Genomic DNA, 14,743 nt, shown 5'->3' with positions numbered 1-14,743 from the left:
AATAAAATAAATATATATATATACACCTTGCCTGAGTCATGTAATCATTTCATCAACGAACCTTAGGGGTGGATGAACAGTTGGATTGACTGTGGACCAACTGCAGCAACCAGGACTCGAACCTATGCACTCAATCCTGGGTGGCCCATGAATGCGAAATGGTTAGGAACAATAACCACAACACAAACGAGATCCATAAAACTACAAAACTATCAAAACCATAGTTTTCTTACCGGTGAAAAGGCATTTGTAGTTTAGGCAAGACATACATCTATCAGACTGGCCAATCCTACGTAAGAGAAGAAAAGGTGTAGCAGCAGACATCACAAACACTAAGACCGAGAAAAGGCACATACCCACTCACTATGGTCACTAATTGGTTACTGAGGCCTCCAGCTTATGATGCACACATGTTATAACTTGAGGTGGGACATAAACTTTTATAGCCTGATGTTCATAGGACCCTCCTACATTGAAAAAAAAAAAAAGACTGACATCCATAGCACTGAAAGGGTTAATGGTAAGCCTCAAAGGCCCATTCTGTAAATTCACCTCATAACATCAATTCCACAATTGGTATTGTAAGCTTTCTCTAAATCATAAAACACTACTACCATATAATAATGATTAGTAAATCCTTTCTGAGTATCCCTCATTTTCTGTATTACTTCAAGCATTCTGTGGTAGATCAAAACTTTCCAAAAGCATACCGGAATGTAACAAGGCAAATATCTCTTTGCTGGTTATCATAAATCATTTAACCATTAGGTGCAAAGATAACTGGGCAGCACAATAGATCTATAGCTTGTAGCAATGGTAGGGTCTTTAACAGATTAAAAATGATAAGATTAAGGAATATATTTCGACAGTATAAGAATTCACCATGCATCCACATAAGCAATGTGTGGAAGCTTCAGGATGATGTTTAACACATCACAATATATTTCATCCTACACTAAAGTAATAGATTCAGCATCTGAGAGAGCTATCATTACCTTCATAATGAAATGGCTCATCAGTGTCCTCTTTATTATTAAAGAAGATAGACAAGAGAAACATCTTTCCTTGCTTAATTACCTTGAACTCCCTGTAATATTTCCTGACATTAGACACTGACAAGAAAGTTTAAACAAGAAAATCAACTCCTGCAGAAAAGGAATTTAGTTACCACTTTGATTATTAGCATGGCAGAGGGGCAGGAGAATAATTTACAACCAACGTCTTTATTCTTTTCCAAACTTTTCATGTTTGGTAGAGGAGATATCTTCAAACTTATTTATCTAAGATGCCATCTTGGCTTTCTTGTTCTTTTGTCCCAGATACTCTTTGACAGATTAATCTATCAACCAAAGAATTATTATCCCTTAATACTCTATATGGTAGATGTTGGAAGGCAGCTACCGACCAAGGAGGTATGTTACCAGTATTAACCACATGGGTAACAGGAGGGTCAGTGGTGGCTGTGCAGTGAGCCAGCACTTCAGTGGTTGTCAAGCTGCACTCCTCTGACCCAGGTAGCAGTCATTTTTCTGCTTCATCCACACATGGAATGTTAGCATTCAGTCAACAAATGTACAATCTCTCTTTATCACACATAACACCTGACAACATTTAACAATCACAACTTATTCTTTGTGACTAGATTTTACTGGGGTGAGCACTATGCCCAAGTCCTACTTTTAAAAGGCAAATTGGTAGGAGTAATAGATAGTAGTAGTAGGTAGGAATACTGGGCAGAAGTATTAGGTAGTTAGAAATAATGGGTAGAAGTAGTAGGGGGGTGGGTGTACTAGGTAGTGGTAGCAGGTTGGAAATTTTGGTAGGAACACTAGGAAGACACATTAGGTAATAGCCTCTGGAAACACTGTGCTAGACTTGCCCTCTGCCAGTGGCCTGTTAAGGGTGAGGCAGTAAAGGCAAAGAGGCAGCAATGGAGTTTACCAGTTATGGAGACCTTTGATGTGGCCATCCCCTTGAGGGAGTTCCTGGAGGGAAGGAGTGTCAGAGATAAATTCTGTGAAATCATCTCACAATCTCCCAATGCTTTTCATGATTCTAGCAATGCTATTTTCAGATGCATCTAAAATCATCTTCATACATTAATCATTTGCCTCTTCAACATCAGGAAAGTTGCACACTTTTAAAGTGATTAAAGCTCTAGTTTTATAATAATCTTAACTGGAGCATCTTAAATTTCCAACTATCAGGGCTATTTGGCATATAATTTTTTCCACTATTCAGCAAGATTGGAAAATGATTAATAACATGAAGTTTTTGAAAAAAATAAAATGTTCATATCTAAACAATATCACTGGAACAAACTGAAAAGGTCAATACTAGAATGTTTTTCAGTGTGTATAATGAGTTACTACCATCGAAAATACTAATGTAAAAATCTGACGTCTTCAATTAATCCTCTTCCACATCTAGGTAACTGCTTCCTCTACCTCATAATGGCTGTGTGCACTTAGGTCATTAACCAAAAAAGAAAAGGGACTGGTAGTTAATTTCTTGGGTTTTCAATATCAGTTCATATTTAATGTCTCCTTCTGGAGGGAAATATATGGAGCAAACAGTAATTTCAGATATGTGATCTACAGATGTTTCCCAATTTAAGTAAGACTTGAGGAACAGAAATCCAACATTATGCACATTCTACCATAACTCAAATACAATATCTTTTTGATACAGAAAAAGTTGTGCTAGTAACTGAAACACTAGGTACTGCACATGCAACAGTGACTGAGGGATGCATTAGGTATGCAGTCTCTTCCCCAAGGTACACATCTTACATAAACAGTGCCACTATTACTGTGGTTCCATGTGCATCTCCAACACGGTTTCACAATTTTCAGGGACTTTTAGTGTAAATATCACCCTTCTCTCAACTCATAATGACTGAAAAACAACCAAGAGATAATAAGAGAGGAGGACCTCCTCAAAAAAGTAAAGTGATTGATTTAGAGATGAAAATCAGAGAGAAGCACAAAGGCAGGCAAACTCTTGTGTGAGCTCAAGCTGGCTACCATAACAGTGAACACAATTCTGCAGGACAGTAAGCACATTAAAGAACATGTAAGAGGTTTAGTACTATTAAAATCAAATGTCACAAATAAGAAGCAAGCTGGTGCTATCTACGAGATTAAGAATTTATTATCTTTGAAGATGGAAGATTAGATTCAATGTCACGTGCTACTAAGTCTTATGGTGTTACAAGTGAAGGCTGCAAGTCTCTTTGAAGATGTTAGAGGAAAGTAAAGTGGTCCTGATGCAGAATTTGTTGCCAATCATGTATGGTTCAATATATTTCAAGCGCTAGCTAACTTTTGTAATGCTAAAATGAGTGGTGCATCTGAGAGTCACCAGGATTAAGGTATGGGATTTTTCTTTACAATTTAATCATTTCCTTCTCATGTTTCTTTTTTGCAGTTAGTAGTTTCTTTCCTATATTTCTATTGCTCAGTATGGTGGTACTGCTGTTGCAGTCTAGAGTTTGAGGTTGTAAGTGTGATGGGCAAGTGCTGTGTAGCATAGTACAGTACTGTACAGTATATAAATGTACACTGTACAGTACAGTACAGTACAGTACAGTACAGTACAGTATTAGTATAGTACAGTATAGCATAGTTGAATGTGTTAGATGATAGAGTGGCAGATATAGGGTGTTTTGGTCGAGGTGGTGTGCGAAGTGAGAGGGTCAGGGAGAATGATTTGGTAAACATAGAAGAGATAGTGAAAGCTTTGCAGAAGATGAAAGCCAGCAAGACGGTGGACTTGGATGGTACTGCAGTGGAATTTATCAAAAAAGGGGGTGACTGTGTTCTTGACTGGTCGGTGAGGATATTCAACAAATGTATGGCTCAAGGTAAGGTGCCTGAGGACTGGCATAATGTATGCATAGTGCCATTATACAGAGGCAAAGGGGATAAAGGTGAGTGTTCAAATTACAGAGGTATAAGTTTGTTGAGTATTCCTGGGAAACTATACGGGAGGGAATTGATTGAGAGGGTGAAGGCATGTACAAAGCATCAGATCGGGGAAGAGCAATGTGGTTTCAGAAGTGGTAGAGGATGTGTAGATCAGGTGTTGGCTTTGAAGAATGTACTTAGAAAAACAAATGGATTTGTTTGTAGCATTTATGGATCTGAAGACGGCATATGATCGAGTTGATAGAGATGCTCTGTGGAAAGTATTAAGAGTATATGGTGTGGGAGGCAAGTTGTTAGAAGCAGTGAAGTTTTTATCAAGGATGTAAGGCATGTGTACGAGTAGGAAGAGAGGAAAGTGAGTGGTTTCCAGTGAATGTCGGTTTTCGGCAGGGGTGAGTGATGTCTCCATGGGTGTTTGATATGTTTATGGATGGGGTTGTTAGGGAGGTGAATGCAAAATGCAAGAGTTTTGGAGAGAGGGGCAAGTATGCAGTATGTTATGGATGAGAGGGCTTGGAAAGTGAGTCAGTTGTTGTTCGCTGATGATACAGCACTGTGGGTGATTCGGGTGAGAAACTGCAGAAGCTGGTGACTGAGTTTGGTGTGTGAAAGTGTGTGAAAGAAAAATGCTGAGGATAAATGTGAATAAGAGCAAGGTTATAAGGTACAGTAAGGTTGAAGGACAAGTCAATTGAGAGCTAAGTTTGAATGGAGAAAAACGGGAGGAAGAAGTGTTTTACATATCTGGGAGTGGATTTGGCAGCGGATGGAATTATGGAAGCAGAAGTGGGTCACAGGGTGGGGGAGGGAGCGAAGGTTCTGGGAATGTTGAAGAATGTGTGGAAGGCAAGAACATTATCTCAGAAAGCAAAAATGGGTATGTTTGAAGGAATAGTGGTTCCAACACTGTTATATGGTTGCGAGGCGTGGGCAATAAAGAAGGTTGTGCAAAGGAGGGTGGATGTGTTGGAAATGAGACGTTTGAGGACAATATGTGGTGTGAAGTGGTTTGATCAAGTAAGTAATGAACGGGTAAGAGAGATGTGTGGTAATATAAAGTGTGTGGTTGAGAGAGCAGAAAAGTGTGTACTGAAATGGTTTGTTCACTTGGAGAGAATGAGTGAGGAAAGATTGACAAAAAGGATATATGTGTCAGAGGTGGAGGGAATGAGAAGTGGGAGACCAAATTGGAGGTGAAGGGATGGAGTGAAAAAGATTTTGAGCAATCAGGGCCTGAACTAGCAGGAGGGTGAAAGGCATGCAAGGAACAGAGTGAACTGGAACAATGTAGTATACTGGGGTCGATGTGCTGTCAATGGATTGAACCAGGGCATGCGAAGCATCTGGGGTAAACCATGGAAAGTTTTGTGGGGTCTGGATGTGGAAAGAAAGCTGTGGATTCGGTGCATTATACATGACAGCTAGAGACTGAGTGTGAACGACTGTGGCCTTTGTTGTCTTTTCACAGCGCTACCTCACATGCGTGTGGCAGGAGGGGGTGTCATTTCATGTGTGGCGGGTTGGCGATAGGAATGAAAATAGGCAGCAAGTATGAAATGTGCATGTGTAAATATGTATGTGTCTGTGTATGCATATATATGTATACGTTGAAATGTATAGGTATGTATATGTGCGTGTGTGGACATGTATATATATACGTGTATGTGGGTCAGATGGGCCATTCTTTTGGCTGTTTCCTTGCGCTACCTCACTAACATGGGAGACAGCGACAAAGTATGATAAATAAATGAATAATAAATAAATAAATAGTACAGTATAGTATAATGTAATGTAGTATATCATCATATGGTACAGTGCAGTGCAGTATAGTATAGTATTAGTATAGTATTAGTATAGTATAGTATAGTATAGTATAGTATAGTATAGTATTCGTATAGTATAGTATAGTATAGTATAGTAAAGTATAGTATAGTATAGTATAGCATAGTATAGCACAGCATAGTACAGAGTACAAAGTGCGATAGAGATAAAAAACAGGTGTCTGCATGACACAGAACCAGAAAAACTGAACCAGTAACTATGGAAGCGAGGGTAAACTTTCTGGATAATGCTATTTTGGATGAAATTAAGTGCTTTTTGATGAGGGGAAATTCATCTTATGCACTGTTATCATTAATGTAACTCCACTGTAAGTTAGGGAGCACCTGCACTTTTAATGCAGTCACTTTCGGGAGTTCCAACTGGAACTGGCATCAAAGAATAGATAAATAAATAGACTTGTAATGTAGTTCTCAATGAAACTACACAGGGATTGACTACTGAATTCACAGTGATAATGGCTCCTCATTTAGCCCAATTTCTATGTGGAGGGATGTGTTTATAAAATCAAGGATTATCTCTCATTTTCTAGCTTAGTTTCTTGCAGGGAAATGATTCTGAGGGAGGTTTTATGCAATAGATAGGACTGTATTCCCCTACTCGTGCAATGTGCAAAACTATTCATTAAAAATCAGAAATTCATGAAACTAAGAACTCCATATTTCAAAGAGTTTATCCAGCAATTGGCTTTGTTTGCTGATAATCTTACTAGTTACAGATAATGCCTAAAAATATAGCAGAGGAATGGGTTGTACCTTCCACCTCATCATCCAGACTCACCGTTATTTACTTAGCTCACAACCAGATGAACGAGAATGATCTTTTTTGAATTTCCTTCATTTTCATTACACTGCTCCAGTGAAGGAACATACAATTTTTGCCCTAGGGATGCTCCTGAGGTGTACCCAAAAGATGCCCCTCAAAAGGATCATGCAAGTGATTACCAACAAAGAAGGATGGGGTAGGTAGCATCCTGATCTAATCAATGTAAAACTCGATTATCAAAATCAAGCCTTACTCAATACACAGAAAGAATTGTTTCAGATAAAAACACCTTCAAATCAATTCTGAGAACAAAATTATTACATGAAACAAAGCCCTGTAGATGCTTGTTAAGCCACAAGCAGGGGAAGAGGACAACAACAAATTTTACACATGCCTAGTTGGTATTGCCTACCTTATCTGTTTCAATTTCTGCTACAGATTCATCCTCAGCAACACTGTCACCCACTTCTTTGATCCACCTGATGTCTCCTTCTGTGATGGATTCTGCAAATGGAGGTACTTCCACCATCTTCACCTCACTGTCTAAAAATGAATATAAAATTCACAAATAATGAAAACAACATGAAAACATCTTATTCATACTTTCCTCCCATTGAAGTGGAAAAAGTACTTAACCCTCTCAGTTCCCTTACAGGTATCCTCAATTTATGCCTACTGATTTTAGTCAACCATGTCTTCTACATTATACAAAAGCTGATCTATTCACTCTACACAAAAAAAAATTAATGCCTCCATTTACACTTCTACCTCATCGAAATAATTCCTCTACTGTGCAGGATCAACGGTACCTTTCCTAACAAACATATTCAAAACATCCCTATCTTTCAGCAATGCACTCATCGTTTCTGTATATCTTTTGTACAGTTTTACCTCATCTCCTTGTGCCATCAACCACCCTGTCAAAGATCTTTACAAACCTCTTGCTTACCTTACATATCACATGACTATACCATCCTTGCACTTCATGTGTACTTATAAAAAATTTTTTTTTACATACTTTCCCATTTCTCATTATAAAAAAATCATACTTCTATGCTCAAGAGATCATATACACTTACTGCTCTCATTTTTCATCTATCCGTACAAAGGATCACCGGTAATATATACACATGCCATTAATATTTCATTAGCTATTAGTTATTATTACTTCCATGTGAGTTACATATACTTAGTTGCATCAAATATAATTTTTCCACGGGCTCACTGCTAGTCCTCTAAAACAGGATGTTCGAACACATAGAGCTGATCTGTTGTTGATTGGGTGCTGACTGCATGGAGCTGGGCACTGGTCTCTCTCTCTCTCTCTCTCTCTCTCTCTCTCTCTCTCTCTCTCTCTCTCTCTCTCTCTCTCTCTCTCTCTCTCTCAGCCCAGCCACATCATGCCATTCACTAGTGTTTGTTAAGGTGTGTCATTGACCAGAGTGCTACAAATGTAATTATCTTTTTTAATAAAAGTGTAAAGGCCACCAGATCTTCATTATGTACCATGAAACAAAGGACTAATCCAGCCCCACAAGTGGTGGCAGCAATGGTAAAAACCTACATGCTTAAGTTATAATGCTGAGTGACAAACTTTGAACTCCTTGATTTGTCCTATGAACGTGACAGTTGGTGATATCTGTTCTACGCACGGTCATCATGCTTACAGTTCTTCAAAGTGTTACATATTTCTATGCCCAGCATTTCTGGCACTTCTGAAAGCCTCCCTGACACATCAACATTAGGGGTTAAACCAAGTATTAGCACTAAGAGCCACCTACCGTATCTTTGTACACTGCTGATACATTTTTATTGCATTTTCCTGACACATCCCATTCTCACTAGGTAACTGTGACAGGAGACCAGGACGTCTCCACAGATGGTCAGTGCTGTCATCATTCAAGCTGTCTCATGCAAAGTCAGCGATTCCCCTCAGGAGCAATCCCGACTCCTAGATGACAGCAAGAGAGACCAATCACTGACACTCATCATCCATGATGTCATCCCAAACGTCATCAACAGGTAGCCCCATGCCATCCGCCCTTCCCTTCTGATGTCACTACAGCTCGCCCTCTTCAAGGCATGGCCTTGCCCCAACTCACACACTCTATACAACTAACTCGCTCAAGGGCTGTCAACCTCTGGCTCCACCCTTGATGCTTTGAAGGGCTCTTCAATTCAGGTAAGAATTCTGTCTACCTTATCATGATGGTTTACCCAACGCAGTAAGCTCTTTTAGTAGTACCTACTTGTTAGTAGATTATGTTCACATCTACCTACTTTGTATATAAACATAAATATATATACTTTTCAGCACTTATTGACATGACCTTTCACTTCTGTTTGCTGATGTTTCATTTTACTTTCATAATACATTTACCAATTAATCTGGGGTTCCTCCTATTATTCCATACTTCTTATGATTTTATGTGATGATACTTTTGTGATGACTCAGGTTATATACAGTCTTATATTAGTCATAGTGTTAAGTATACATTTGGTGACCTCATTTATTGTGTTCATTTTTATTTTCAACTTTCTTTTGACTTCAGTTCATACATAATTTTCAGATGAGATTCATGACATATATGTTGGTTAAGCGAATGGTGTTCTTTATATCTAACTCTTGATTATCATGTTCTTCCTTTAACTTTGATTTTATTATGTGTCTGACAGGAACTCAATAGATTTTTTTCTATATATATACTTTGTCGCTGTCTCCCACGTTAGCAAGGTAGCACAAAGAAACAGACAAAAGAATAGCCCAACCCACCCATATACACATGTATATACATAAACGTCCATACACACACACATATACACACCTCTTCAATTCAACGTATACATATACACACATATATAAACAAGTACATAATTCATACTTGCTGCCTTTATTCCTTCCCGTCGCTAACCCGCCAAAAATAAGATGATATCCCCCTCCCCCTGTATACGTGTGAGGTAATGCTAGTAAAAGACAACAAAGGCCACATTCGCTCACACTCAGTCTCTGGCTGTCATGTACAATGCACCGAAACCACAGCTCCCTTTCCACATCCAGGCCACACAGAACTTTCCTTGGTTTACTCCAGACACTTCATATGCACTGGTTCAATCCATTGACAGCACGTCCATCCCGGTATACCACATCGTTCCAATTCACTCTATTCCTTGCACGCCTTTCACCCTCCTGCATGTTCAGGCCCCGAATGCTCAAAATCTTTTTCACTCCATCCTCCCACCTCCAATTTGGTCTCCCACTTCTCCTCCTTCCCTCCACCTCTGACACATATATCCTCTTGGTCAATCTTTCCTATCTCAATCTCTCCATGTGACCAAACCACTTCAAAACACCCTCTTCTGCTCTCTCAACTACACTCTTTTTATTACCACACATCTCTCTTACCCTTTCATTACTTAATCAAACCACCTCACACCACATATTGTCCTCAAACATCTCATTTCCAACACATCCACCCTCCTCCGCACAACTCTATCTATAGCCCATGCCTCGAAACCATATAACATTGTTGGAACCACTATTCCTTCAAATATACACATTTTTGCTTTCCAAGATAATGTCCTCACCTTCCACACATTTTTCAATGCTCCAAGAACTTTCGCCCCCTCCCCCACCCTGTGACTCACTTCCGCTTCAATGGTTCCATCCACTGCCAAATCCACTCCCAGCTATCTAAAACATTTCACTTCCTCACATTTTTCTCCATTCAAACTTAGCTCTGATGGGACTTGTCCCTCAACCCTACTGTACTTATTAACCTTGCTCTTATTCACATTTACTCTCAGCTTTCTTCTTTCACACACTTTACCATATCTTTTTTTTTTTTTTTGCTTTGTCGCTATCTCCCGCGTTTGTGAGGTAGCGCAAGGAAACATACGAAAGAAATGGCCCAACCCACCCCCATACACATGTATATACATACACATCCACACACGCAAATATACATACCTACACAGCTTTCCATGGTTTACCCCAGACGCTTCACATGCCCTGATTCAATCCACTGACAGCACGTCAACCCCGGTATAACACATCGATCCAATTCACTCTATTCCTTGCCCTCCTTTCACCCTCCTGCATGTTCAGGCCCCGATCACACAAAATCTTTTTCACTCCATCTTTCCACCTCCAATTTGGTCTCCCACTTCTCCTAGTTCCCTCCATCTCCGACACATATATCCTCTTGGTCAATCTTTCCTCACTCATTCTCTCCATGTGCCCAAACCATTTCAAAACACCCTCTTCTGCTCTCTCAACCATGCTCTTTTTATTTCCTCACATCTCTCTTACCCTTACATTACTTACTCGATCAAACCACCTCACACCACACATTGTCCTCAAACATCTCATTTCCAGAACATCCACCCTCCTGCGCACAACTCTATCCATAGCCCTCGCCTCGCAACCATACAACATTGTTGGAACCACTATTCCTTCAAACATACCCATTTTTGCTTTCCGAGATAATGTTCTCGACTTTCACACATTCTTCAAGGCTCCCAGGATTTTCGCCCCCTCCCCCACCCTATGATTCACTTCCGCTTCCATTGTTCCATCCACTGCCAGATCCACTCCCAGATATCTAAAACACTTTACTTCCTCCAGTTTTTCTCCATTCAAACTTACCTCCCAATTGACTTGACCCTCAACCCTACTGTACCTAATAACCTTGCTCTTATTCACATTTACTCTTAACTTTCTTCTTTCACACACTTTACCAAACTCAGTCACCAGCTTCTGCAGTTTCTCACATGAATCAGCCACCAGCGCTGTATCACCAGCGAACAACAACTGACTCACTTCCCAAGCTCTCTCATCCACAACAGACTTCATACTTGCCCCTCTTTCCAAAACTCTTGCATTCACCTCCCTAACAACCCCATCCATAAACAAATTAAACAACCATGGAGACATCACACACCCCTGCCGCAAACCTACATTCACTGAGAACCAATCACTTTCATCTCTTCCTACACGTACACATGCCTTACATCCTCGACAAAAACTTTTCACTGCTTCTTACAACTTGCCTCCCACAACATATATTCTTAATACCTTCCACAGAGCATCTCTATCAACTCTATCATATGCCTTCTCCAGATCCATAAATGCTACATACAAATCCATTTGCTTTTCTAAGTATTTCTCACATACATTCTTCAAAGCAAACACCTGATCCACACATCCTCTACCACTTCTGAAATCACACTGCTCTTCCCCAATCTGATGCTCTGTACATGCCTTCACCCTCTCAATCAATACCCTCCCATATAATTTACCAGGAATACTCAACAAACTTATAACTCTGTAATTTGAGCACTCACTCTTATACAAAGCAAAAAAAAAGAAAAAAAAAAGGAAAAAAAAAAAAAAAATATATATATATATATATATATATATATATATATATATATATGGGAGCGGGTGGCTGGAAATCCTCCCCTCTCGTTTTTTTTTAATTTTCCAAAAGAAAGAACAGAGAAGGGGGCCAGGTGAGGATATTCCCTTAAAGGCCCAGTCCTCTGTTCTTAACGCTACCTCGCTAACGCGGGAAATGGCGAATAGTTTAATTTGTTTTTAGGGATGGGGTTGTTAGGGAGGTAAATGCAAGAGTTTTGGAAAGAGGGGCAAGTATGAAGTCTGTTGGGGATGAGAGAGCTTGGGAAGTGAGTCAGTTGTTGTTCGCTGATGATACAGCGCTGGTGGCTGATTCATGTGAGAAACTGCAGAAGCTGGTGACTGAGTTTGGTAAAGTGTGTGGAAGAAGAAAGTTAAGAGTAAATGTGAATAAGAGCAAGGTTATTAGGTACAGTAGGGTTGAGGGTCAAGTCAATTGGGAGGTGAGTTTGAATGGAGAAAAACTGGAGGAAGTGAAGTGTTTTACATATCTGGGAGTGATCTGGCAGCGGATGGAACCATGGAAGCGGAAGTGGATCATAGGGTGGGGGAGGGGGCGAAAATTCTGGGGGCCTTGAAGAATGTGTGGAAGTCGAGAACATTATCTCGGAAAGCAAAAATGGGTATGTTTGAAGGAATAGTGGTTCCAACAATGTTGTATGGTTGCAAGGCGTGGGCTATGGATAGAGTTGTGCGCAAGAGGATGGATGTGCTGGAAATGAGATGTTTGAGGACAATGTGTGGTGTGAGGTGGTTTGATCGAGTGAGTAACGTAAGGGTAAGAGAGATGTGTGGAAATAAAAAGAGCGTGGTTGAGAGAGCAGAAGAGGGTGTTTTGAAGTGGTTTGGGCACATGGAGAGGATGAGTGAGGAAAGATTGACCAAGAGGATATATGTGTCGGAGGTGGAGGGAGCAAGGAGAAGAGGGAGACCAAATTGGAGGTGGAAAGATGGAGTGAAAAAGATTTTGTGTGATCGGGGCCTGAACATGCAGGAGGGTGAAAGGAGGGCAAGGAATAGAGTGAATTGGAGCGATGTGGTATACCGGGGTTGACGTGCTGTCAGTGGATTGAATCAAGGCATGTGAAGCGTCTGGGGTAAACCATGGAAAGCTGTGTAGGTATGTATATTTGCGTGTGTGGACGTATGTATATACATGTGTATGGGGGGGTTGGGCCATTTCTTTCGTCTGTTTCCTTGCGCTACCTCGCAAATGCGGGAGACAGCGACAAAGTATAAAAAAAAAATATATATATATATATATATATATATATATATATATATATATATATATATATATATGTACATATATATATATATATATTGTTACGAACACGTGTGTGTGTGTCCACATGTTCGTATGTGTGTCTTGGTGTATCTCTGTGTATGGCGTGCCTGGGTGTAGGGAGCGGTTGCTATCTGCTCGGATCTCACCCTCCCTGACCGTGTTGATTGCCTTAGTAATCATGTTTTCCGACCCAGATCTTGACCGGTCCTCTAGCACCCAAACGTCAGGTCAACGCCGTCAGGTCTAACCATGGGAACTGCTACGGTGTGTCGTCACGTGCGTTCGCTACTGTTGTGGACAAAGGAACAAAAGATTTTGAATGCACGCCACATATGTAGGCCGGACCATAGGCCTTCTTCAGCCAACCACGTCAAGGAGAGGGCGTGACAATCAGTCTCTTGACCTATCAAGGGCAACTGTGTCATTCTGACCTGTAGTAGAATTAGGTAGCAGGTCGAGGCGTGGCTAGCTGTTCCTGCCTTGCTGGTCATTCAGATAAAAGCACAGACGATCATCTGAGACGTTGATTTCTTCACCAATCCCGAGCCCAGCAAGGTAATGTAGGCTTTCCCTGTTTCGAACCCCGTAGCCAACGCTGCCCTAGGTTGTAAGATGTTTATTGTGTCATGTCAGGTTAGCTAAGTGTAACGATTATGTTTACTGTGTCATGTCACGTTAGCTAAGTGTAACGATTATGTTTACTGTGTCACGTCAGGTTAGCTAAGTGTAACGATTATGTTTACTGTCATGTCAGGTCTAACTAAATGTAATGCTATCGAACAAAGTGTCAAAGGAAAGAGATCTCCTGGTTTGAAATCTTATCTGGAATGTTAACTCATGTTCAATGTTAAACTCAAGTTCAGAATTAACTTAAATGATTTGTGCCTGATTTATGTGTTCACCTTGTACATTTGAATTCTTTTCATTATAAGTAATTCTAACTTTGGTGTTTGTTTTAATCCTATAACGTTAAGATAGCGTTATCCTGAGTTGTGCAATATAAATCTAACGGCCTTGCAAAGACAAGGATCAGTGTAGTATTTTGTAACAATTATATGTTACTGGCGACCTTGCTCGAATAAGCCACCGAGTTCGTAACAATATATATGAAAAAAAAAAAAAAATATATTTTTTTTTTTTCTTTTTTTTATACTTTGTCGCTGTCTCCCGCGTTTGCGAGGTAGCGCAAGGAAACAGACGAAAGAAATGGCCCAAACCCCCCCCATACACATGTATATACATACGTCCACACACACAAATATACATACCTACACAGCTTTCCATGGTTTACCCCAGACGCTTCACATGCCCTGATTCAATCCACCGACAGCACGTCAACCCCGGTATACCACATCGCTCCAATTTACTCTATTCCTTGCCCTCCTTTCACCCTCCTGCATGTTCAGGCCCCGATCACACAAAATCTTTTTCACTCCATCTTTCCACCTCCAATTTGGTCTCCCTCTTCTCCTTGCTCCCTCCACCTCCGACACATATATCCTCTTG

General features: G+C 40.3%; 1 protein-coding gene across 2 annotated transcripts in view; it reads right to left on the bottom strand.

Moving 5' to 3' along the window:
* Positions 1–14,743, bottom strand: part of LOC139751631 (dihydrolipoyllysine-residue succinyltransferase component of 2-oxoglutarate dehydrogenase complex, mitochondrial) — a 199,599-nt gene that overhangs the window by 79,285 nt on the left and 105,571 nt on the right. For both annotated transcript variants that reach the window (XM_071667250.1, XM_071667251.1), the window contains exon 5: positions 6,946–7,076. In XM_071667250.1, the coding sequence (XP_071523351.1) occupies positions 6,946–7,076 (131 nt within the window). The remainder of the gene's footprint in view (positions 1–6,945; positions 7,077–14,743) is intronic.

Source organism: Panulirus ornatus, chromosome 11, assembly GCF_036320965.1.
Source record: "Panulirus ornatus isolate Po-2019 chromosome 11, ASM3632096v1, whole genome shotgun sequence".
NCBI lineage: Eukaryota > Metazoa > Arthropoda > Malacostraca > Decapoda > Palinuridae > Panulirus > Panulirus ornatus.
This window is presented reverse-complemented; position numbering and strand designations above follow the sequence as displayed.